The sequence below is a fragment of the Rhincodon typus genome, chromosome 30, assembly GCF_021869965.1.
Source record: "Rhincodon typus isolate 14 chromosome 30, sRhiTyp1.1, whole genome shotgun sequence".
NCBI classification, from domain to species: Eukaryota; Metazoa; Chordata; class Chondrichthyes; order Orectolobiformes; family Rhincodontidae; genus Rhincodon; species Rhincodon typus.
In genome coordinates, this window is record NC_063361.1 from 34514286 (window position 1) to 34539909 (window position 25624).

General features: G+C 39.8%; 1 protein-coding gene across 5 annotated transcripts in view; it reads right to left on the bottom strand.

Annotated features, from left to right (window-relative positions):
* Window positions 1-1828: 1828 nt before the first annotated feature.
* The window catches only part of LOC109919084 (calcium-binding and coiled-coil domain-containing protein 2-like), a 62293-nt gene continuing 38497 nt past the window's right edge, over window positions 1829-25624 (bottom strand). For 2 of the 5 annotated variants that reach the window (XM_048614456.1, XM_048614457.1), the window contains exons 12-16: window positions 19042-19137; window positions 18460-18613; window positions 11672-11730; window positions 8548-8588; window positions 7006-8406 (exon numbers count right to left, since the gene is read on the bottom strand). In XM_048614456.1, coding sequence (XP_048470413.1) covers window positions 8229-8406; window positions 8548-8588; window positions 11672-11730; window positions 18460-18613; window positions 19042-19137 — 528 coding nt within the window. In that variant the 3' untranslated portion in view covers window positions 7006-8228. Of the gene's footprint in view, window positions 2026-6544; window positions 6837-7005; window positions 8407-8547; window positions 8589-11671; window positions 11731-18459; window positions 18614-19041; window positions 19138-25624 lie in introns of those variants that run through there. The other 3 variants (XM_048614459.1, XM_048614460.1, XM_048614458.1) reach the window with 3 other exon arrangements.

A 25624-nucleotide genomic window follows, 5' to 3' on the forward strand; every position in this document is an offset into this window, starting at 1 on the left:
GAGGGATGAATATCGGCCAAGGGCATGTTTTTCAAATAATATCATGGAATCAATGATGTCCATTAGAAAAAAAACGCATATAAAGGCTTTGATTTAATACCCCATCTAGTAGATAGCACCTTTAGACAGTGCAACAATCTTAGTACAGCACTGGGTTTACTGAACTAGATTTTCTGATCAAGCCTCTCAAGGAACTAGGGCAAAAAACGAAGATAAATTATAGACGTCACAGCTCACGGAATGGCCATTCAGCCCTCTGTGCCTATGCAGGCCAAATCCAATCCCACTTTCTAGCTAAATAAAAACTGAAAGAACTGCGGATGCTGTAAATCAGAAACAAAAGCAAAAGTTGCTGGTAAAGTTCAGCAGGTCTGGCAGCATCTGTGAAGAGAAATCACAGTTAACTCAGGTTCTGGAGGAAGGGTCACTGGACCCGAAACATTAACCCTGATTTCTCATCACAGATGCTGCCAGACCTGCTGAGTTTTTCCAGCAACTTCTGTTTTTGTTTCCCATTTTCCAGTTATTGGCCTGTAGCTCTCTTACTTACAGCATTTCAAGTGCATCACATTTATTTTTGCAATGTAATAAAGATCTGTTTTCAGGCAGTTACAGAACCCTGTCAACACTAGATGAAAAGGTTTCTTAATTCCCTCCAAATCATCCTCCTGGTTACATTGAAACTTTGTCCACTGGTTAGTAACATCGCCACTAGAGGAAATCAGTCTGTCCTATCCGCTCTATCTCGGTCACTCATAATTTTATGAAGTGTCAAGTATTCTGCAACTTCTTGTGTTTCATAGAGACGGCTCTCTCCAACCTCTCCTCATCCTGCAAAACTGGAGGGAAATGGTGGCATTGGGTTAATTTCACTGGTTTGGTAATCCAGCAGCCACGCCTAATTTCTTGGGCGTGGGTTCAAAACCCAGCACAGTAGGTAGTGGAATATAAATTCCAAGAATAAAAAGCTGGAACTGAAAGGAAGTCTCAGTAATAATGAGCACAAAATCACCATCAATTGTCATAAAAGTCCATCTGGCTCACTACTGCCCCTTGGGGAAGGAAATCTGCTGTCCTCACCTAGTCTGGTTTACACATGACTCCATACCCACATGAGTGTGGTCGACTCTTAACAGTTCTCTGAAATGACTGAGCAAGCTGCTCAGATCAAGACCTTGCCAACATTACTCAACTCAAGAAAGGTTTTTTAAAAGATTAAATTTCCCAGCCCTAGAAACATTCTAAGAAAGCTTATCTATACTCTTATTCATGTAATCTGTTCAACAGTAAGGGGATAAATGGGCAAGAGAGAAAATGATAGAGGAGACAGAGAGGAATGGAAAAAGGATACATAAATTCATTAACACATTACATTTTCTCAATTCCAATACAGGGAGCATGTTGAATGCTTGGGTTAAGGATAGGTTGGCATTTCCCATTTGATTATCCTATGCAATAATTCTCAAAAATGGTGATAACAATGTCTGTACTTCAGTCTTCTGTTAATGTCCCATTAACAAAACTGTGACAATGTGCAGGCACAACAGGCCATCAGCAGAAATAATGTTCAGCTCAAAGGTAAACTTGGGAAAATTCTTTAGACTCTACTTCCTAAAATTGGAATTACAATTTCCCACTTAGACCAAGCACTTTTATGAATTTGTTTCTCTCAGTGTGTGTTATATCAAGTAGTCACGCTAAAACATAAAGCGCGTCTATAAACAGCTGTCATGGCCGGCTGCCTTTAACACACCACAGGCCCCCAAAAGAACGGCACAGGTTAATTCACACAAAAAAGTCTAGGTTTTTAAAAACCTCTTTCTACAGCTTGACAAAAGATTCTGAGTTTATTGCCTCCTCTTTTCCCTGCAATCCAATTAAAAGCTGTGACAGAAAGCTGTCTGCTTCTTATCTGAGGCAGTGGCATCTGCAGATGCACTTAAAGGCCCACCTTTTTACTGGAAGGGATTTAGCCAGAATTTCCAGGCTGTGTTTGAAGTTAGTCCACTTGCACTGCACTGGAAACTGGGGAGAGAAAAAATACATGAACACTTAGTGCAACCTTTTCACTTGACAATGAAGCATACAATAAAATAATTAACAGGAAAGATTTGCCACCAGCTACAGGTAAAACCCATAATTATCCACTGTTGTTCCTTTCTGTCCTTTTTATGGTATTAACCAAAACCATGAAGTAGAAAATTACATAATATTCATTTCTACTGAAATATAATTTCATTCTGTGTTAAATTGGCAAATTAGAGGAACAGGGACATACCATGAAAAATGTAAATAGATAAACAAGGTGGAATGTGAGTGACGCACAGAGCGTTTAGAGATTTGTACACTGCCTATGAAATATATAGATCAGCTGTCTTTCAGATGACCCTTTTAAGAAAGTCCCATCTTCCTTCTCAGGTGCTTTAGAAAAAAGATCCCACTACACTATACTGAGGAGCTGGGGATTTCTCTCGTAGAATATTGAGTATGCAACCAATTCTTAAAGATTCTTAGGGGACTCTTCTGTACCCAAGTTAGCCACTGAAAACTCTTTTGATGCTGAAAGCATACTGTTAAAAAATACCTCTGCAGCTGTGAACTGCTTTTTGATATCTTGAGCTCATGAAAGGCATTTAAAAATTCAAGTCTTCCTCTCTAGTAGTTTGTACTGTATTGAATACAGATTGTATAGCACTGCAGAAAGGCTATAGAGTACTATGAGCAAATGGGGAAATTGCAAATGGAACATAGAGGGGGTCCCTGATCGATAAATGTTCGACTGATGAATGCTTGTACTACGAACGCGATCTCCTACAGGGATTTAATTGTAAAGACCCAACTAGCGAACATTTCTTGTACTTACAAACAGCTCCTTTATATTGTCTTGCATTTTGTTCTGACTTGCGTACGAATTGACTTGCAAACAGACTCGAGAGTGGAATTCGTTTGCAATCCGGGGACTGCCTGTAAAGTGTTGCACAAAGATGCAAAGTACAAAGCACAGGATAACGCATTCCAACCTGGAATCTGGATGAAAGTATTGCATTTATTTTATTAGTCCTCTTGTGGGCTGTGCCATCCTGTTATTCATGATTTAATTTCTTTTGATTTGCGTTAAAATATATTGAATTGCAAGTTGTATGCATGAGTGATGGACTTTGCATAAATGCAGTGAGCAAAAACTGGTTCCTGTGGAACAATGATGTGGATTTTGCCTCCTATCTTTACCTGAGACAGCAATGCCTATGTTATTCTTCCCAATATAAAAAAAAGACATGGATAATGTATTGAAAGACCTGATGGATATATAATACAGCCTACTAAATATTACATTCACAGGCACATCAGTGTCTGGGATCACCTTAATCAATCAGGTTATAAAACAGCAGTATACCTCCATCAGTGTGTCATACTTCAAGTGATCAGAACTAAGCTGGAGTCTGCAATCTTTATACCCTCAGGTCACATGCTATGATACAATAATATCATGAGCAAGGTATATGGACACAATGACAATGAACCATAACCCAAGAGATCAGATATGATGTAACCAGTGCTACAATAATGCACCTGCTTCTAATTTCAAGCTACAGAAAAGTCAGTGCAAAATATGCTATGACTGTAGACATGCAATGGCATTAGGAGTAGCTAAATCAGAAAAATTTTCACCTTAGAATCTACACATTGTGCATTTAAATCCTGGTCCTGAGGCTCAAGAACATTGACTACCAGTACGGAGGGAGAGTGGCATTGTGGGAAGTGGCAGCTTGAGCCATTACACCAGGCCTTTTTGGCCCTCTCAGGCTCAGCACCCACTGTAATATTTGAAGAACAGCAGGAAAGTTTTCCCTGGTGATCTGACTAATATTTATCAACGAATCAATATCACCGAGCAGATTATCTGGTTGTGCATCACATTACTTGTTTATGTTTCCTGTGTGCAAATTGACTGTTTTGTACATTGTAATATTGACTAACATTTTAAAAAGTTTAATTTGCTGGTAAATGGTTTGGGATGTATTAAGAATGTGAAAGATGCTATTTTAACACCCAAGATTTTTTCACAACGCCTATAAAAATGGACACACAACATCACAACAGCATGGCACATCTGTAGCTCAATAGGGTGGTCATTATTGAATGTGAAAGTTACCTCTTGAGTTTCGACAATGCCACGTGAAGCACTCAGTCTGTGCAAAATTAGCGAGTTTTCTCTGGAGGTCTGTTTTGTGCAAAGGTGATGGCAGTGGAGTCTATAATTGGTCTGGCTCCTCAGCTCAGCAGGGACAAATAAAGCCAGTATTCTGGTTCTGACTATAACCCAATGATTGTGATTGAGACTGGGTGATGAGCAAGGATACAGCTGAGATTGTGAAACCTCCTGTTGCCAAATGACCTGCTGACATTCACGATCTTCATTCAGAAGAAAAGAATGAGCATATGGATAAAGTGCAACAGCCATCATATATTCCCCTCACTCACTACTTCTTTAATCTGTGAGCCTGAATTCAGTATGGCCATTTGTCCATAGCAGGCATCCTGGGATGCAGCTGCCCTGCATTGTGGGATGCGGGATGCAAATGTCACGGGTTGGCCAGCATTTATTGCCAGTGTCTAGTTGCCTTTGAACTGAGAGCTTGCTAGGCCATTTAAGAGGGCAGTTAAGAGTCAACCACATTGTTGTGGGTGTGGGGTCACATCTAGGCCAGACCAGGCGAGGATGGCAGATTTCCTTCCCTGAAGGACATTAGTGAACCAGATGGGTTTTTCCTGTCAGTCGACAGTGGTTTCATGGTCATCAATAGATTCTTAATTCCAGATTTGTATTGATTTCAAATTCAACCATCTGCCATGGCGGGAATTGAACCCCGGTCCCCAGAACATTAGCCGAGTTTCTGGATTATTGGTCTAGCGATAGTACCACTCAGCCATCACCTACCCCTGAATGATAAGTAGTCAATTGCGATGATGGTCTGACTAGCTCTGTAGTGCACTGGCACGTCAACCCAGATGAGGCTTTCAAACCCTGTAAAGAGGGGCTTAAAGCCACAATCCTCTCAGCGAGAGGTGAGAATGTTTGCCAGCCGTGTTGTGTGCGCGCATTCAGGGTGCCTCACCTCAGGAAGGACTTATTTCCAAAGGGTTGGAGGCACAAGGTCACCAGAGCATTATTAAGACTAGAAGGTTAAATTGTCAGAACAGTTTGCTCAATTGAGCCTTGTACTCCTTGGAGGATAGAAGATTAATAAGGTGTTCTGAAGGTATGAGGGATTTTTAGATGATTCCAGACTGCAATATGATGGAGAAACTATTTATTGTTGGTGGGGAGATAACGTTAAAAATTAGAGATGGGCTGGTTAGGGGTGATGTCAGGAAGTATAATTCTGCAAAAGGGAGTGAATGAATATCTTCCATCCCTAACAGAAAACTGCTGAAGCTGAGGATTATACAAACTTTTCAAAACTGAGGAGGGGTAGGAGAGATTTTCATCAGACAAGGGTGTTGGGATAATGAAACCAAGAAGAGTTAAAATACTACACGATTCAAATTGGAAGGAAAAACTAGGGAAACTTGTTGATGAGGTTTTGTATACCCCAAAACTGTGCTCCAGTATGACTAATACATTCTTTTCCAAGTACTACTGTTTTTCTACAGTATTGTTTTCCAGTCTGGGAAATGATGTGGCAGACTCAAAGGGCTTCATGACTGTCCCTTGTTCATACGCTCCTAAAAGTGTTATCATCACAGGAAAGCATTTTCTGTGCTTTCTTTGGGGGAAAACCTGTCTCACCGATTGCAGGACAAATAGTTATTTCCATTTCACAATGCTTATCTGCATATTGCGAGGGCCCAATCCCCTGAAGCTGTTGCTTTGAACGACTGGTCAGAGAAGGCAAGGGCTATCCGATGTACTTACAGCCTCTTTGATGTAACTATCTGTGTGGGCTAAGCCCTGTGGACAAATCTCCATGGTATTACAGCAGAGGGAGCTCTGCACTCAGCCTGGCTTCAAGGAACAGCTCAACACATTAAAAGGATCCTGGGCAGTTCACAAGAAAAGCCAAAAGCAAATGTACTGCTTGTTACATTTAAAAAAAATTCTAATACTTTCCCATGTACAGCACAGCCACTTTCCACAACTCAGTTACAGAAAGACCTCATTGAAATTTCAATGATTAGCCCATTTCTGTCACCCAATAATCAGAAACTCTTTTAAGAGCTATCAATGATTAATATCAACAGCCCAGTTGTTTCGACAATTAAAAAGAAATACTGCTTGAATATGGAGGCATTTGATAATGAAGGAACCTCTAAACCAGACTATCTTTAAAGTTAAACTGAAATAGCACAGTCACAATTCTGAGTTTAACTCAGTCCTGAGAGACATTATATCAGTTCTCACATCGAAAGAGGTTAACAATTCTTCAGAGTTATCTGCTACCAGACTGCAAAGAAGGTGACAAGGTGGGACTGAGCAGATCTCTTTCAAGTCATTTTGTTTTGTTTGCTGACTTAGGAAAATATTCAAGTTTAAAAACAAACATATTCTTGGTAAATTTAATTGTCATTTTCAAAAACAGTCATCATTTTACATGTGTGATATGTGCTGAGTGAATACTTCAACCTCTGGATGGCAACTGCACAGCTACAGCTGGGTCCAAAGCTCTCAGAGCTGTGAGATGGGGTGGACAGCACCAGGGTCCTGCTGAGATGCATTAACCTGTGGATTTGAAGACTTGGCTGCGGGTTGATTGGAAGTGGGGGAGAAAACATCAACGTTCCTTAAAGATCACAATGCAGAGTGGCACAAATGCTGTCGGTGAGCAAGGATTTAACTGTGAGCAGAATGGAGAGGAAAATAGGAACTAATTTCAAACAGACCCTTTACACAACTGCTCAGTTTAATATTTGGAAAATTTTGATCTAAAGTAGTTCCATGAACAATGAGGATTCACAAAATTAGGCTTATTTCTGAGAAAGAAAAAAAAAACAAACAATCCAACGTCACAATGTAACCATCTTTAATTTGCAGCAATACATTCCATCCTTCAATAAGTGAAAAATACAACATACATGTGCTATACACTAAAGTTAAGATTTGTAACAGGCACATTTCAATTCCCACAATCAAACCAAGTATCCATCATTCTCACAATAATTAGAATAAACTTGTACAGTATATGCCCTACATTTGATGCTCTCGAAGTATGATGGAAATTTCATAAAGCTTTTAAATAAAACAGCAGGAAGAATGGCCTCTTCACAGCAGCTGCATAAATCTCAAGTTAACCATCTATAAAATTATTTTCGACAACGCACAATTCCAAATGAAATCACATGAAATTCAGAACAATTTTATTTTCTGTAAATGCAATCCATCCAAACAAGAATAGGAAATAGCTGGAAGTGGCAAAAAATTGAGATTTCAACAGAACTCCTGTGGTGTTTTTAAACTACACTTCAATACTAGATTACTTATTGTAGAGGGTATTGCTATGCACATACTATATTATGTTCTGCTAATGAGAGATTTGTGTGTAATGATCAGTTTGCAGACTGGGCAGCATTTAAGGTGAATTGTGCATCTATAACTTTGTAGCATGACTCAAGAGATTTATTTATGTATTAAATGTATGTGCAAAGCAAGTTGGGCGATAGTCTGGTTTCGGACAGGATTTTTCCACAATGTACTAATCAGTGTCCCTTCATGTTCTATGGCTGTTAGATCAGAGACTTTATAGATTTGTAAATAGTCGCTGGTTTCAGACTTTGATTCAAAAGCACCCAGTACTTATTACGTTAAAAACAAGATTTGCGTTCAGCTATAAATAGCTGATGTTTGCTACTAGACTTAAAGAACAGGTGTGATCGAAGATCTGCAATTAGCTCAAGTGAAAAAGCCTCTCAACGTCACTATTGGATACCAGTCCATCTTTGGACTGAGACCCAATTCGATCACTAAGTCACACATACTCAGGCACTCCGTTGGGAAGAAAATCACGCACGTTATTCTCCAGTCACTCTGCAGAGTTCATGCAAGACCAGTACTGATACGAGGCAACAAGCTCCCTGTTCATCCCTTCAACTGTGTCGTATTTGGGTGAACAATAATAAGATTTTAATTAATCAAATAAAACAAGAGCCAAAATGTCAAAAAATAAAATTCAGACTGAAAAGTGGTACTACCTTTATAAAGTAGAACTCAAACTGGTTTTGTTATTTGCCCCTCAGATGGTGTCCAAAAAATGGGACTGCACATGATCTTCATAAGCACGCTGTTGGTTGTCTGAAAAGTGTTTTTGGCAAACAGGGCAACTGAACAAAAAGTGTTTCTGAACGTGTTGCTCGAAGTCAAAATCCTCCATGTGGAGTGGGAATAGGACTTCACATACTGGACACTTTTGGCTGTAAAATTTCACATTGTTTAAATGCAAGAATGGGATTTTGTGAACAGACAAAGCACAAACAATTGCTTTATACTTCATATAATGTCAGGTAATATAACTTCCTTTTAAAAAGAGAAACATCACAACAATGTGCTCTTACCAGTCAGTGGGAATCGCCTCTTCCCTGACCGAAGTCTCCTCCTGTGTATAGAAACGAGCAGTTAGTCCACAGCAATAGTCAATGACATGCCTTGTAAGTATGGGTGCCACCAACACAAATCACTGGTGATTGTAACTACACTCAGACTGACATTGTCCTCTGGGATCTGATCTTCAGTTGATCCAAAGTTTGAAATTGTTAATTGACCAAGAATCCTTTTCTCTCTCTGCACCCCTATCTCAAAATACTACATGTCCAAAATAATTTGTTTTAATGAAAAAGAAAACTGGGCTGGTTAAAGTATCACTGAAATAATTTCTATGATTCTGCTGTCAAATTAAAGGGAATTGTTTATCCTCTTAAAGAATTACTAATCTGTAATGGCTGTGGGTGAGTCATGCAGTTACTGAACCATTATTACAGGAAGGGTGCAAGCGTAAACCTGGTATTTGTTTGCAGATTTAAAAAAAGGGAAATGGTGGAAGTGAACCAAGGTTCCTGCTCCGAACTGCCAATGATCTAAGGCAAGGCCACGGCCAGGTTTGGCAGCAATAGTTCTCTGTGGTCATTAAAACTGCCATTGTAACTTATACTGACCTGCACATACAGAGTGGGCCACAGTGGCCTAGTGATTAAATTACTAACTAGCAATCCAGAGGCTAATATTAATGAATACAACATAGAACGGTACAGCACAGGAAGGGGCCCTTCGGCCCACAATGTTGAGCTGAACATGGCACCAAATTAAATTAATACCTTCTGCTTGCTCTTGGTCTGTATCCCTCCATTCCTTGCATATTTATGTGCTCATCTCAAAGTCCCTTAAACGCACCAAACGTATCTGCCTCCACCACTATCCATGGCAGTGTGTTCTGGACTCCCATCATTCTCTGTGTAAAAACCTTGCCCTTCATGTCTCCTCTGAACTTTTCCCCCTCTCACCTAAAATGTATGCCCCTAGTATTAGACATTTCAGCTCTGGGAAAAAGTTTCTGACTGTCAACCTTGTCTATGCATCTCATAATTTTATAGACTTCAATCAAGTCTCCCCTCAGCCTCTGCTGCTTCAGAGAAAACAACCCGAGTTTTTCTAGCCTCTCCTTATAGCTCATACCCTCCAGCATTCTTGTAAACCTCTTCTGTGACACGAATCCATGGCATGAGCTCAAATCTCACCAAAGCAGCCAAGGAATTTAAATTCAATTCATTAAATACACCTGGAATTAAAAGTTACCATTAATAATGGAGATCTCCATTTCACTCGAGATCCACTTGAAATGTGTTTGACTCTTAAATACCCTCTGCAATTGCAACTGGGGAGACAATGGACGAGTGGTATTATCACTGGACTGTTAATCCAGAGACCCAGATAATGGTCGGGGGACCCGGGTTCGAATCCCACCATGGCAGACGGTGGAATTTGAATTCAATAAAATATCTGGAATTAACAATCTAATGATGACCATGAATCCATTGTCGATTGTCAGGAAAAACCCATCTGGTTCACTAATGTCCTTTAGGGAAGGAAACTGCCATCCTTACCTGCTCTGGCCTACATGTGACTCCAGAACCATAGCAATGTGGTTGACTCTAAACTGCCCTCTGGGCAATTAGGGATGAGCAATAAATGCTGCCTAGCCAGTGACACTCTCATCCCGTGAATGAGTAAAAAATAAAAAAAAAGACAGTTTTACCAAACTGTTCCCAAAATCCCAAGAAGTGAAATATTTCAGGAAGGCAGTTCCCTACAACCTCTTCAAGGAAAAAGAAGAATGGGAAATGTTGCCCTTGCCAGTGCCCTCTACATCTTGTAAATGACCAAACAAGATGTTCCTGTACATAACTTCAGGGCTGTTGCCATTCAGAATTAATTGCCTGAGAATTATTTGCTTTGAGATTTCTCAAGACAAAATTACTGAAATATTTGCTTCTGTCTTCACTATAGTGGAATCAAAAGCATTTCAGTAATATCTGTAAATTAGGAAGTTGAAAAGAAAGAGATCCTCAGTGAAAATACTGACTTGAGGAGCATATTTCTTAGTAAACTGATGGAGCTGTGGGGTGGCAGGCTTGCTGGTCCTGACATACTTCATCTAGGGTCTTAAAAGAGGTTACCATGAGTAGATGCATTAGTATTAATTTTCCAAAATTCCCTAGATTCAGGAAAGGATGTATTGGACTGAAAGCAATAAACATTCAAGAAGGAAGAACATCAGAAAACAGGAAACCGTAGGCCAGTTAGCTTGATGTCTGTCATGGGAAAATGTTACAACTGATTATTGAAGAGGCTAGAGCTGCACGTTTAGAAAAAGTTAAGGTAATTGAGAAAAGTCAGCATTGTTCTGTCAAAAGGGAAATCATATTTAACCACTGTACTGGAGTTAATTGGAGACAACTCACTACCATCTTCTCAAGGGCAACTAGAGACAGTCAATAAATACACACATTCCATGATTGAACAATAAAAAAAAAGGTAACATACACTGCCGATAAAGTGAACTCTACAATTTCCAGAGACATTTGATAAGGGGTCACATCAAAAATTATTGTGGAAGATAAAAGTCCATGGTGTAGGAGGTCGCAAATTATCATGGATTGAAAATTGGCTGGTAGACAGCAAAGGCTTAATATAAATGGATCTTTGACTGACTGGATAGATGTGACAAGTGGAGGGTGACATGGGCTCTCAACTTTTTACAATTTAAATCAATGATTTGAATGAGGGGAGCGAAGGTGGACAACATTCTGATACTTTCATCTGAATCTCCCAAGTTTTGCACTTAAATAGAAATTACTGGCTCAAGCTTGTGGGGAAGATATAGAGAATAGCATATGTGAAGAACAACAAAGTCATGCTTCATTCTGTCCATGGATAGTCCTATCTGATTTGTTCCAAGTCCCAAGTCCTGTGTCAATTGAGTTTCTACAGGTGCATGATCCACTTGAGATTAACAGCAGGTAAATCTGATGCTTTACAGGTAAATGCAATGCATTTCTACTGTGCTCAATGTCAAGGTGTTAAGATGGATCTAATAGCAATTCCAATTTCAAACCAAGCCATTGACACGAGATCAAATTCGAGGAATAAGTTTTAAAGAACTGCTTTCAGAGTTAAATGATTTACCGTGCCATCCAGGTTTTGCACAGCATCAAGGCTTCCACCAGTCTGTGATTCATTGGCACCTGAAGCATTAGAAAATAAAAAGACAAATCAAAAGCAAAAAAGCACCACTTGCAACAGGCTAGACAAATTGGATCTTTACAATTGAGGCACTGTTGAAGGATTAATCAGTTCAGGAAAAAGCTAAACTACAGCGATTGATTGGTTTTGACTAGAACACAGGTGGCTGCAGTTTGGTCATCAGGTTAGCCACACATGATGATGTTCAAAAGCGAAATTAAAATGAAATATCAAAACAACCACCCATCGACGCAAAAACATTAAATTTGAGAGATTGGAACCAATAGACCACCCCTCCACGCTATCCAAAGAGGTCCCCGTTCACACTTGCCAATATTCCGAATTCTGGATTCTAAACAAGTGATTGTACACCGTTGTGCAAATAAAATGTAAACATTTTTTGGTCCATTGAATGATTTCCACACAATGGGTACATTACTCCCAGATAACCTTACATTTTAAAGAGCAAAACTTCTACTTTCCAAAGAATCATTGGATTCACCCAACAGAACATCTGGAGACTGGGAACTGGCGCTTCAAATTATAAAGGTGATTCTGTTCCTATCAGGACTTTTACTATATTGGATTTTTAAACAGAATGTCAGATGGTTTTAAGTCATAGTGATTTACTTGGAAACCCATCAGAATATACTATTACAACATGATATTCAAAACATAGTTTTCAGCATTCTGAATAAAGATCAAAGTTGTGAAGACCTTTGAAAGAATGGCCCCAAATATGTTACAAACTTTAGAGAGGCTATTACAATGCGGGTACTGGTTTTGTCAGTTTGGTAGGGTATGTTTAGTGTGTGTGTGTCTGTGTACGTGTGGAGTTTCACTTTGTAAAGTTGTTCTTCATGCAGAGAGCAATCGTTTGTTAGCTTATGAGCACTGAAGCAGGGAAAGAGGCAAAACATAAATGGGAAGGTCTATTATTGGGTGGGTGAATGAAAAGCTGGAGAGATTAAATGACAATAGAGTAATGCCTGTTTACTTGGTGGATCTCTTCTCTAAGCTTCAAAATTTTTGTTCCACCTCGACCTTTGCCTTTGGTGTCTCACCCTCTCTAAATTGTTTAATTGAGAACGCCCATGAATATCTGTTACCTCAATTTTCCTCATTTTCTCTAACCTATTCGAACTTGCAGAACATTCAGTTCCAAAGAAGAGTCAAACATAATCAAAACATCAAATATTTCTCTCTCCACAGATGTTGCCAGACCTATTGAGTTTCTCCAGTTTATTTAAAAAAAAAATTCAGCAATCCATTCTCTCCAGTTCAATGCTAGAATTGTTAAACCTGCTGACAGCAGCTTCAAACACACCTACCAGATGAAACAGCTATTTCCTTGTACTTCTTTCAATCTAACACACTGCAGTTGCTGATCATGTTGCAGTCTCTTCCAATTGAAAAAAAAATTGCAGATTGACTAATTGCTGAACATCTCCATTCAATACACAGGTGTGACCCTGAACTTCTAGCTCTGTCATTTTAATTCTCCTCCCATTGCCACTCCAGTTTCACTGTCCTCAGCCTCCTGCAAAGTTCCAGTGAAGCTTAAAGCAAGCACATGAACAAAAACAGAAATTGCTGAGAAAAATAAAAATCCGCAGGTCTGACAGCATCTGGGGAAGAGAAAGCAGAATTAACTGAACCTGACATGTGAACTCTGCTTTGTCTCCCCAGATGCTCAGTTTTTCCACCAATTTCTGTTTTTGTTTCTGATTTCCAGCATCCGCAGTTTTTTTGGTTTTGATTACAGCCTCCCAGATTTATTAAGTTCAAAAAATTCATATCATATAATCTTTGCCCTCATTGTTCTTTTGAGTGGCAGCTGTTGACGGGTCTGCTATTTTCACTCTAATTCCTCTGGTCCTATTTTTGTTTCTTTCCATCTGGCCTTGTACCATCATCTCTTTTGTTTTTTGTCCTTCTCCCTGCCTCCACACTTAAATCCAGTTCCAACTTGAAATTTTCCAATGCTGAAGAAAGTTAATCAACCTGAAACATTAACCTTCTTTCACAGATACTACCTGATCTGATTATTTCTGACATTTTCTGGTTTTAATTCAGATTTCCATCATCCAAAGTGTTTAAAATTTCAATGTCTTTTAGCAACAAGATTCCCATTTATAAGTGGGAAATTCTGTCACTTGAGAAGTGGTGACTTTGTTGGAAGAAGTGGAAACATGAAGAACACAAGAGTGCAGAGACAGATATGTCAAACTTTGGACTCTTTATTGAAATAATCACACAGCGGGCTGTCTCCCCTCTCCTCACTGGTCACGTTTATAACAGGATGAACAGTTCCTTGTCGTGTTGCTGCCTCTGCATGCGACTCCACCATTACTTTCTTTCCCCCACCCTCTATCTTGCGGGAGAGCCCCATCTCCCTAACCCTGCATTGAAGGAGGAAAGGAAAGAAAAATACACGCACACATATCACTCATTAATTTCAAAATCGCTAGAATTCAAATATCAGATATGTCAGGCACATTTATTTTTAAGTGCTTTGGAACGTTAGGAATAGGCTGTTCAACCTCTGCTTTGCTGTTCATTGACAGCACATCGGATCTAAAACCTCAGCTATTTGGGCTTCTCAAACCAATGGCCTTGGTGCCACGTGGCACCAAACACTGTTCCACTCGGCTGGTTTGTTCTGTTTGAATTTCATGGGCATGGAACTTTGCAAAGGCTTTTTCTTAGTTCAGTATCCTCACTGAATCCTAAATCAGAATCCGATTATCTGTCACTATGAACAAAGTGAGATATAGTTTGGTGGAACTGGAGTAATGCAGTACTCAACAAGACAATTTGCTAGAATATTAATTCGAGCGCAGAACCAACATTTACATTGCATGAAAGAAGAATACTGATTGGTTGGCAAGTGGACTCTGATTGGTAAAGACATTAATTGGTGTATTCTCCATGGCAATCATGATTGACAGTTAACTGCAGGCTTTTTAATCAGGCAAACTGACTGACTGATTGGTCAGGGCAATGCCTTCGTACCCTCGGAATTATTCAGCAAATGCTGTCCAATTGTAGCACCGGCAGTCATTATCAAAAGCAAGCTGAAAAATGTGTTTGCTGAACATATATAACAGCAAATGAGTTACTGGGTGATATATACAATAGGGCGTGTCCTCATGGTTCACAGCATCCATGTAAATTCAGGCTGCCCAAGGCACACAAAAATGATGTGCTTTTATGTCTTGTCTTATCCACAACAGGTTCTGCACAACTTGAACTGACCAAATGTTTGGGTGAATTGCTATAACCTGTTGTGAACAGAATTTCCATTTATAAGGAAAAGAACTCGTTCACTTCTGTGAAGATCATGAAGGACTGTATCAACAGCAACACAATGTCCATGTGCACATTTGATATTGTTAGTCTGTTCACCAATGTACATCTCAAGGAAGCTACAGACATCTGTAGTGCAGCACTATATCCGGGCAAACCAGACCTGCCAGTGTGTAAAACAGTGTTCATTGAACATATGAACTCAGCAGTTCTTGCATTTAAGTTCAGTTTTAACAATACCCATATATAGTTGCCATGAAAGCCCCATTAGGTCCAGCCCTTGCAAACACCTTTGTTGGATTCCATGAAAAATAATGTCTTCGATGAAATGTAAAGCCTTTCAGCTTTCTGATATGTAGATGATACATTTGCTATATTTGAATTTTCAGCTGCAAATAAGAATTTCCTTAAATATCTTACTGAGCTCTATCCTGTACGGAAATTCACATTTGAAATGAAACAGTCAAATGAGCTCCCTTTCCTTGATGTTCCAGTTGAGAAGTCAGCCAGGGAGATCTCTACGACAGTCTCCAGCAAACCTAACTTCACCGGTCTACATACGTAAGGATTCGTACAGCTCCTTGTGCTAGATCATTGGTTTTATCACAAACCTCACAAATAAGGCCCAAACAATTTGTCATCATGCAAATTTGATGCTAAAATAGGCATCAAAGCCATCCTGTGGGATAACAGCTATCCTGATCAAATAATTTCTTTCTGTACATCACACAAACTCATAACAGGCCCTAAAGTGGTCAATCCTGGTCCTGAAAATTATCCAGTCTACCTCATTACACTGGAAGGATAAGATACCTCAAAGCTTTGAACAACAGGTGAATCTCCGTGTTTCATGTTGTTGCTATGCAGGAGGAACACAAGTGATAGCTGCCATCCTCAGAATGCTGTCATCAAGCTAAAAAGATGTTCTGCCTGTTACACAGATAAGTCACATGAATTTCAGTGCCAAACGTGATGTCAGAAATGTTTGTCATTCAGTTCAAAGGCTGGCACATCATATTGAACTTTGTATTGCTTCAGCTGTTTGCAACAAGCAAGATACCAATTATATCCAACTAGCCCATGTTTGCAAAACTTGTCATACAGTCTCTGACATTAGATGTGATTCTGCAATTGGAAATTTACTGGGTAACCCTGAGAGTGTAAAGAATCACGGTGCCAACTTGCCTGCTTTAACATGTAATTAAAGTCTGGCAGTTAACTGACAATCATAATTAATTGGTGCAGTCCCCATGGCATCATTTCTACCAGAGTTCACTTGCCAACCAATCAGTATTAGTTTGCAGTACAAGTGTTGTGTTTCCCTTTGAGTTAGTGATTGTGTGAATTGTCCTGATGAGTGCAAGATGAAAAACCTTGATAGAATGTCAAATCTTTTTTTTCCAATAATGCTCAAATTGAAATGTACAGAATTAATAGAAATAAACATTTAAACATAGAGAATTGACAGAGTACTTTGATCCAGGGCACACCCTTATATCGTCCATGAAGATGAAAACTTTAGACACTTCTGTTCCATGTATTCCATTGAAAAGATACACTTACTTGCAGGGAATACTCAATAACTATGTAAGTGATGGAGTCATAGAGCTGTATAGCACTGAAAGAGACCCTTTGGTCCAACTCGCCCATGCCGACCAGATATCCTACATTAATTTAGTCCCATTTGCCAGCATTTGACCCATTTCTCTCTAAACCCTTCCTATTCATATACCCATCCAGATGCCTTTTAAATGTTGTAACTGTACCAGTCTTCACCACTTCCTCTGGCAGCTCATTCATACATGCCCCATCCTCTGTGTGAAAAAGTTGCTGCTTAGATCCCTTTTAAATCTTTCCCCTCTCACCTTAAACCTGTGCCCTCTAGTTTTCGACTCCGCTATCCTGGGGAAAAGACCTTGGCTCTTCACCCTATCCATGCTCCTCATGATTTTATAAACCTCTATAAAGGTCACCCCTCAGCCTCCGACACTCCAGGGAAAATAGCCCAAGGCTATTTAAACTCTCCCTATTGCTCAAACTCTCCAACCCTGGCAACATCCTTGAAAGGGCTCAGAAGAGATTTACAAGTTTCACAATGTCCTTCCGAAAGCACAGAGACCAGAATGGCATTCCTGAAATGTATTAACTATCTTAATTTTCAAATCCTGAAGGCAGCATTTGCATTTCAAAAGTACCATTTCAAAGAAGATTAAGGTAGTTTTGCCTGGTGTACGAGCCAATATTTACCCTCTACCCACCATTTGGATCAGAGTATTGCTGGTCATATAATCAATAGCATTTTGAAAGATCTTGCTGTGTGACTTGGCCACTGCATTTCTAATATTACAACAGTGACTACACTTCAAAAGTACTTTGTTGGCTGTGAAGAACTTTGGGATGTCCAGAAGTTGTGAAAGGTAATTTATAAATGAAAATTATTTCTTTATTTCTTCTCCTTGAACAGAAATGCTAATCTAACCATGGTGCTGCTATTTCCAAATAAAAAATCTCAAGTGACACGTCACAATCCACATTATACAGCATTAACTTTTGAAAAGAGGAGATCAGGGAAAAAAAAATCATGTTGTGAACTCCTTCTCTGAAAACTTCCATCTTTTAAGGTAGTCAACATTATTGTTATTTATCAAGATTTCCATCCGAATTCTTAAATCTCCCTCTCCAGTTAAAAACTGACCTAGTTATCCATTTTCACACCTGTAACACTGCCCATCTTCACCCCACCGACTACTAAAACCCTCATACTTTTGTAACCTTTAGACTCAAGCATCCCAGAAGCTCCTGGCTCATCCTTTTCACTCACCTTTCATAAACTTGTGCTCATTCAAGTCTCTGCTGCCCATAGCCTTACCCACAGCAAGACTTGCTCACCCAAGTCTTTGGAGTTTGACAACGTACACTGCTTTTATAAGTTCTCACCCTTACGTTCAGATCCCTCAATAGGAAGGGGTGAGGCTATTTATAATCTCTTCCAAGCCAAAAACTCCCTTGGAGTAACATATTCCTCGAGCCCGACCCTAAGCATATTCTCCCTACCCCACTCCTGGCTTTTCTCATTTTCTGCCTGTAGCTGTTGTGTCTCTAGCTCCAATGTCCTAAGCTTTGGAATTCTCTTCTTAAACCCCAATGCCCCTCCATTCACCTGTAAAAATCTCCTTAAAATCTTCCTCTTTAATCAAGCTTGTGGTTCCTACTTCCAAAATCCTTCTTTAAGCTACAGTCCTTACTTTGTTTGATAATACCTGTGAAGCTTATTGAATGTTGTCTCATGTTAAAAAGGCCCGACTGAAAATCAAGTTGTCACATGACACAGAGTTTGAACCCACATCCAATTGCACTGAGGTACAAACAGGAGCATGAGGAAGAACAAAGGGACATGGAGCATGAAATTCGATGTCACCTACCACATTCGGAGTATGGGTTGCCAAACAGGAGTCCAGAATGTCCAGAATGGACTTTTGGAACAGTCAAGCTGTAGGGGTTAGGGTGTTCCAGCTGAAATGTTCCATTTCGGTGGTTTGAACTCACCCTCAAATTGTCAATCTTCCTATTCAGCTTCTGTGAATGCAAGTCAAATTGTTGTAACCATCTCACACAGGAAAAAACAACAACATTTCTGCACTAGGAATTTCAGGATCATACTTTTCAAATCTGGATTAAATCATAGAAGTAAACTACAGGAGGATGATGTTCTTCCCATCATCACTGTGCTGGCTCTTAGAAGCAGAGATCCAGTTGATCCCACTGTCCTGTTCCTTTCCTGTCATCTTGGAAACCTACTCCCCGATGTATCTGATAGTACAGCAGCTGCCAAATACAGTAATGATACATACTACTTATGTCCTAATAGCACCTTATACAACTTGGTGTTTAGTTTGTTTCACAACATTTCTATGAACTCTTTGGGAGGTTTTACTACATTAAAGTGTCTATATAAAAATGAAGGTCCTTTTTGTTAACACAAATACAGCACTGAATCCACACACCTTGATCTCTTCTTGTAAATCAGCCACTTCCATGGTGCGAAGGTCCACAATATGGGTCTTATTATCAAGTTCACGTTCGATTTCTTTAAACCTAACCTAAAGGGAGCAGAGTTATTTACAAATAATAAATTGCCTGATAAAATTCATTAACATACAATGCACATTCACGAAGGAAAGTCTAATAAGTTTTTTTTTAATAAATTCATTCATGGGATGCTGGTGTCACTGGCTGGGTCAACCTGTTTTGCCCGTCCCTAGCTGTCCTCCAGAAGATGGTGGTTAGTTGCCTTCTGGAATCACTGCTGACCACTTGCTGCAGGAAAACATATAAAGCCTTTAGGGAGAGAGTTCCATGATTTTGACCCAGTGACACTGAAGAAATGATTGGGATGGGGAAGGCTTTCGAGGTGGTAATGTTCTCATGTATTGCTACCCTTGTCCTTCCAGATGGTGCTGTCGAATGAACTTTGGAGAATTTCTGCAGTGCATCTTGTAGATAGTGCACACGGCTGCTACTGAGCGTCAGTGCCGGAATGAACATTTGTAGATGTGATGCCAATAAGTGGGCTGCTCTGTCCTGCTTTGTCGAGTTTCTTGAGTGTTGCAATTGTCCAGGCAAGTTGTAACAGCTCATTGTTTATCAAGAAGAGGAATTCCTCACTCAGGTCATACCTTGTTTTGACCAATGATCAGAAATGTGTCGACACTGTGCTCTAGATTTTACACCCTAACCCTCTCTTCCACTTTGCTTCTCTCTCTTTTCCTATAATTTGCTCTTTAAAGCTCACAGCTTTGAAGAAGCTTTCAGTCACCTGTTGTAATATGTCTCTACACAGTTCAATGTTAAACTTCTGTTTGATTATGTTGTGAAATACTCTTATATTAATGCCAGTTACTGTGGAGATATCTCAGTAAAATTTTCAAACTCCATAATACAAATAAGTACAAAACAAAATCAAGTGAAATACAACAACCGTCTGGACTAAATATAAACATAAATTATCCTCAACTTCAGTAACTCTCTCCCTAATAGTACTGTTGGTGTACCTACACTACATGACTACAGTGGTTCAGAAGGCAGCTCATGATCACCACCTCTCCAGGGTAATTAGGGATTGGCAATAAATCCCTGGAAGTGATGCAGTGATAGTGTCACTGGACCAGTAATCCAGAAACCCAGGCTAACGTTTTGGTGGCAGAGGTTTGAAACTTACGATGTCAGCTGTGAAATTTGAACTCAATGAGAAAAGTCTGTAATAAAAGGCTGACTAATGGTGACCATGTAACTGCTATCGATTGTCGTAAAGATTCATCTGGTTCATGGATGCCCTGCAGGGAAGGAAATCTGCCATCCTTACCCATACGATTCCAGACCGACACAGCTAAGTAGTTAACCCTTAACTACCCTCTAAGCAATTAGGAATGGATAATAGTGCTGGCTTAATGAGTGGCACCTAGATCCCACGAACAAGAAAAAAGATGTTACATTGTGGCTGTTACAACCTGTCGAGCAGAGACAGTAATGTTCAAAAGGGATTTGGATAAATTGTTAAAAAAGGAAAAATTTATAATACTATGAGGAAACTGCTGATATTGGGGAATGGGATGGGATGAGGTAGTGAGAGAGAACAGGGGTAAATTAGATAACTCTTTCATTGAAGATGCAGAGGTACCTTCTCCTCTGCTGTGAGATTATACTTCTTGCTGCAAAAACAAAGGGCCTAAACACACCAACGTGCAAACCAACATAAAATTGGCAACATCTTCGTAAACTCAGCAGTGTGTAAGCCACTCACCAGTGCTTTCTCTGTTCTGTCCCCAAGCTTTGACTTTATTTCTGCTAATTCAGTCCCAGGCTGCTGCACAGACACCCCCCCTGAACTGGCTGCTTTTCATAAAAGTGAAAAAAAACACAGGTAAGGAAACAGAGACAGAGACAATACACAGTTTGCAAAGCAGGACTCTATTGTAGTCTTAAACTTTTCCTGTCAGCATTTGATGTGTTGTCCAAGTATACAGCAAAACTAAAACTAATCCAATTCAAATTGGCCACCAATTACTGGAAACATATAGAGGCTAACTCAATATTGGAAAGGAAGAGATGATTGATAACGCTCTGTATTTAGGCTCCCAGGAGAACTGGCCCAGTTCTAGATGTGCATTTCCAATATCTTTTGTTTATTCTTTGAAAATTCTAGCATTCTTTTCGTGAAAAAAATCATATGAAATTCAGATAATGCATCAGTTCAAACAGAAGAGGATATGTCAATGCATCCTAAGACTCAAAATATCATTCGAGGATGGCAGGGGTGAATTAGGGAAGAGAGGAGCTGGTATTCAATTTCAGACCCTCTGCAATGTGCACATCCTAGTTTTTCAGTAACGCAGTGCTCATATATTAAGTAAACTTCTCAATGGAATTTCCCTGCAATGTTTATTACTGTGCTTTTAGCTAAACTTGTAAGCATTTTGCTTTGCTAAAGTAAACACTTGGAAAATTAAAACTTTAAATCTTTATCACTGTTTTTATTTGCTGCAAGGATCAAATAGGTTTTGTACTTTGGGACCAAGTCCTCAACTGAGCACGCGCTACTACTTGCACCTTGGTGCCAGAAAACCATGTGTTCCATCCAAGGTGCATAATTTAGGCTGCAGGAGTGAGGCAGCACTGCATTTTTGCTGGCTTCTTAATATAGAAGAACCTACAGCAGTTTCTAAAGGAGAGTAGCAGATTCATCCTAATAGCTTGGCCAATATATGTCCCTCAGCCAACATCTTTAAAACAAAAATCAACAAATTTGTTTGCGAGGGCATGCTGTGCATAAATTGTTCACTGTGTTTCCTACAACAGTGTCTATGCTTCAAAACTACTTTATTGCTTGCCAAATGCCTTGGAACATCCTGAACTCATGAAAAGCACTCTATAAATTTCATTTTTTTAAAGAATCATGATCTGAGTTGAAAATAGACATCATTGGCACTATACTGCTTCTACAAGACAGTCCAATTTTTAAAATAATTTTACAATTTAACTTTATAGGCAGGCTGGTCACAGTTGTAACAGAACCATGCTCAATATCATGCAGAGTCCATTTTCTTTTGCAATACTTCAGTACCAGGTTGTTACCATCAGGGGTACTCAGTGAGCTAAATAAATACTGCAATGTTTAAAAAAAACAGAAGTCGCCACAATATTTGAACTAAGTCAATAGTCCAACCACCCATGGTCAGGGCTTCAAAAATAGATTCAATGATATTAAAAAAAAACTGGGAATCTTGTAGAATCCAAGCCTGGGAAATGTATGTTTGAGATTACTGGGGAACAGGACTGATGATTTTAGCAGAAACATCAATACGTAAGTGCGGAAGGTATTTGAAATAATTAAAAACTAAAAAAAAAAGAGTAGAGATTTGACTTATGCAGTGGTGCAAAAGTGGCTGATATTGGATTTCCTGCCTGTTCCACTAGCATCTGATGTTTAACTCTATTGATTGCGATGAAATTGAATATCAGATGCTATGCAGAACAGATGCTTGAACCAATAATGCCCACTTTGCAGCACTCTCCCTAGATACATTTGGAATCCCAGCTGTCCTGCTTTAATTTCCAGTTTTTTCTCCAACTATTCCATTCCTCTACCTGTCTCTGCATTTTCTGTGATTTCAACTATCTCCTTGATTGGAGGGTGGCATTTATTCTTGTCTTCCTGTTGCACAGAGAACAGTTATTGGTTTATAACTTTCAGAACTACAAAGAGTTCATCTAATAAAAGATACTCACACATTCAAATACATATCACCACAGTCAGGAGGAAGGGCAGGTTTGCTTTTGGATTATTCCATCTGGTGGCAGAACCCAAGATTAAAAGGGTCTCATCACTGCTGATAAGATAGCCACAAAAAAGCTTAAAACTGAGATTTGTGAGCAAACCACGGCACCATAGCATAAGGCTTTTGGATCAGCTGAACATTTCAATAATTATATTCCTATTTTGTCAGCTAAGTGGCTAAAACAAACTGAAACAAGTGATTTTGAATGTTGAACCAGGAGCAACACAGTATGTAAAGACGTTTTAACAGAGCTGCCCTTCCTGCTCCGTTTGCCTGCACACATTCCTGACATTAGGAATCCTTAGGAAAATATTATTTGGAAAACAAAGTCATCCGTCAGCTATCAGATTTTTATACAACTAGGAGAAAGCTTTTGATCAAAAGTTTCAGAGTACAATTATAAAATCTAACTCACAGTTCATCTTCTTAAAAAGCAGTGGCGGTTAGGATAATTATGTTAGTACAAGGAAATGGAACATTTCGCTGCTTCAACTCTTTCTCGGTCTACAAGTTCACTTTTCAGAGCATGATCCTTCCACCCTCATCTGACAATGTGAATGGTAAGTGCTTTCGTACTGGTGCCTTTTGCTGCCCTCTGGACTCATGTAAACAAATATGTGGCCCAAACAGCTTTGGGACCATTAGACCCAGAGACTCTGGGTGGGAGAGAATAGTGTTGGAAGTCACACCTTAGTTTCTTCAGACGTCTCACAAAAGATTTGCTGGAAACTCTGAGCCAACAAGAAATTTCTGCTCATGCAAGAATATCTCCTGTGAAAGGTCAGCTCCCCTCAAGCAAGGGCCGTCCTGTCCCTAGAGTGGTAACCACACAAGCCTTCCCCTCTATCAAATTGTTACCAAATATAAATGGATACATCTTCATCTGTTCATTGAAACTAATGCCAACGCTGCCTTAGGCCTGTTTTTAAATAGATATGGACTCACTCCACTTAATTCAGTGACAATGGAAACTGTCACAGTGGGACAGGAGAAACAGGTAGATTCTGGCTGTGGCTCAATGGGAAAGTAAAATGGAAATGCCTTATGACTGCGCCTAATTTTGCCACACCCAATCTCAAAATTACCCACTGATGTCAGGGGCCCGAAATGGAAAGTGTTCCAATTCCTTATGATAGATAACACTTTTGAACTTAAGTCAGGAGACTCTGAGAACTTGGAGACAATAATACAGCGAACAACCCACAACAGGGCATCAGACTGAACAATTTATATCAAGTATGTAACCACAGCTTTGCTGTTGAGTTTTGTACACGTACCGGAAGCACGCACAGCTTTTGTTTCTAATTAAATTACGGTGCCTTCATCCTATAACTCCCACTTAAGCTACTTATTCCCAGACAGTGAGGTCCTACTAACATACCAATAACGCTTTCAACTTGTCGATCTGTTTGTGCAGCCTCTGGCACTCCTTGTACTTTTGTACATAGCAAGACTTTCCTGTCAGTAGCTTAGCCTTTAAACTTGCAATCTCCTTCTGGAGTGGATGGTCTGCAGTGCTGCCCCCCTCAGTACAACCCTATAAAGGCACAACAGACACAAATGGATATATTTCTACAGCTTTAAGTAGGGTTTTTATCTAGTTCCTATTCATCACATTGTCATAAATATCACCATGTGACAATGGACTCCCGAATGGCTTAGCCAATAGACACACTGTATTGTGCAGAATCCAGTTAAGAAAGGAACTAGGTGGATCCAGCTGATTGAGTGGGTATGACTCTCTGTTGTCGTCAAGAGGGCGACAGATCAATTCCTGACTGGGACTGAGATCACATGTCGTTATAGGTAACGACTGGTCCATGGGATCTCATGGACTGGTGTCAGCGTGTGTGGGAGTGTGTTTGGTGGTGTGGGGTTAACAGCAGGCTTGGTGGTTCAACCTGTCTTTTCTTTTCCAACATTTTTGCTTTTTTTTTTTAAGTATGAGCATATCCCTATTGCAGTTCAGCCAGAAGGTCAAACTATCATGGAGGAAAAATGATATAAACATAATGTGTTATTGAACGTTATGTAGACATTGGCTGCCTTCATCCCCATGCAGAATAGAGCTCAGTAGTAACAGCCCAACATTTCAATAGACTGCTGGGTTACAGTCTTAGAACACGCAAGAATGAAGGCTTCTTCAAAGCAGCAGATAAATTTGGGAATATCATCCCAACCTGAATGTGCTTCAGGACAGGAGGATAAGAAAGAATTCTTGTAACTTATTTTTATATTGCGAATCAGCATTGGAGAAGTCTTAGATACCAAGGTGTAGAGCTGGATGAACACAGCAGGCCAAGCAGCATCAGAGGAGCAGGAAGGCTGACATTTCGGAATGTTCCATCAGTGTCTCATGGAATCCTGCTACAACGAGTGACCGAAGGTAAAACTTTGACCTGAGTCATTTGCTCTGTGTGTTCCAGCTTAGCTATAGAATTATCTGGCTGTGTGGAGAGCCCATTGTTGTCCATTGCATCCTCCATGGCAGCTCCTCAGCCAATTGGAATTGACTGGCTGACCAATCAGCATGATTTTCTCCTGCAGCGTCAATCATTTTACATTTGGCACTTTTGCATTTTTCCTGATAAATGCACGGTGTAAAATCTCTGCAACCTGTCTTTATCTTCAACAACCCCCGCTGTGGAGTTATGCACGGTGAGTCAGTGGTTAGCACTGTTGCCTCTCAGTGCCAGGGACCTGGTTTCAAATCCAGCCTCAGGCAACTGTCTGTGTGGAGTTTGCACATTCT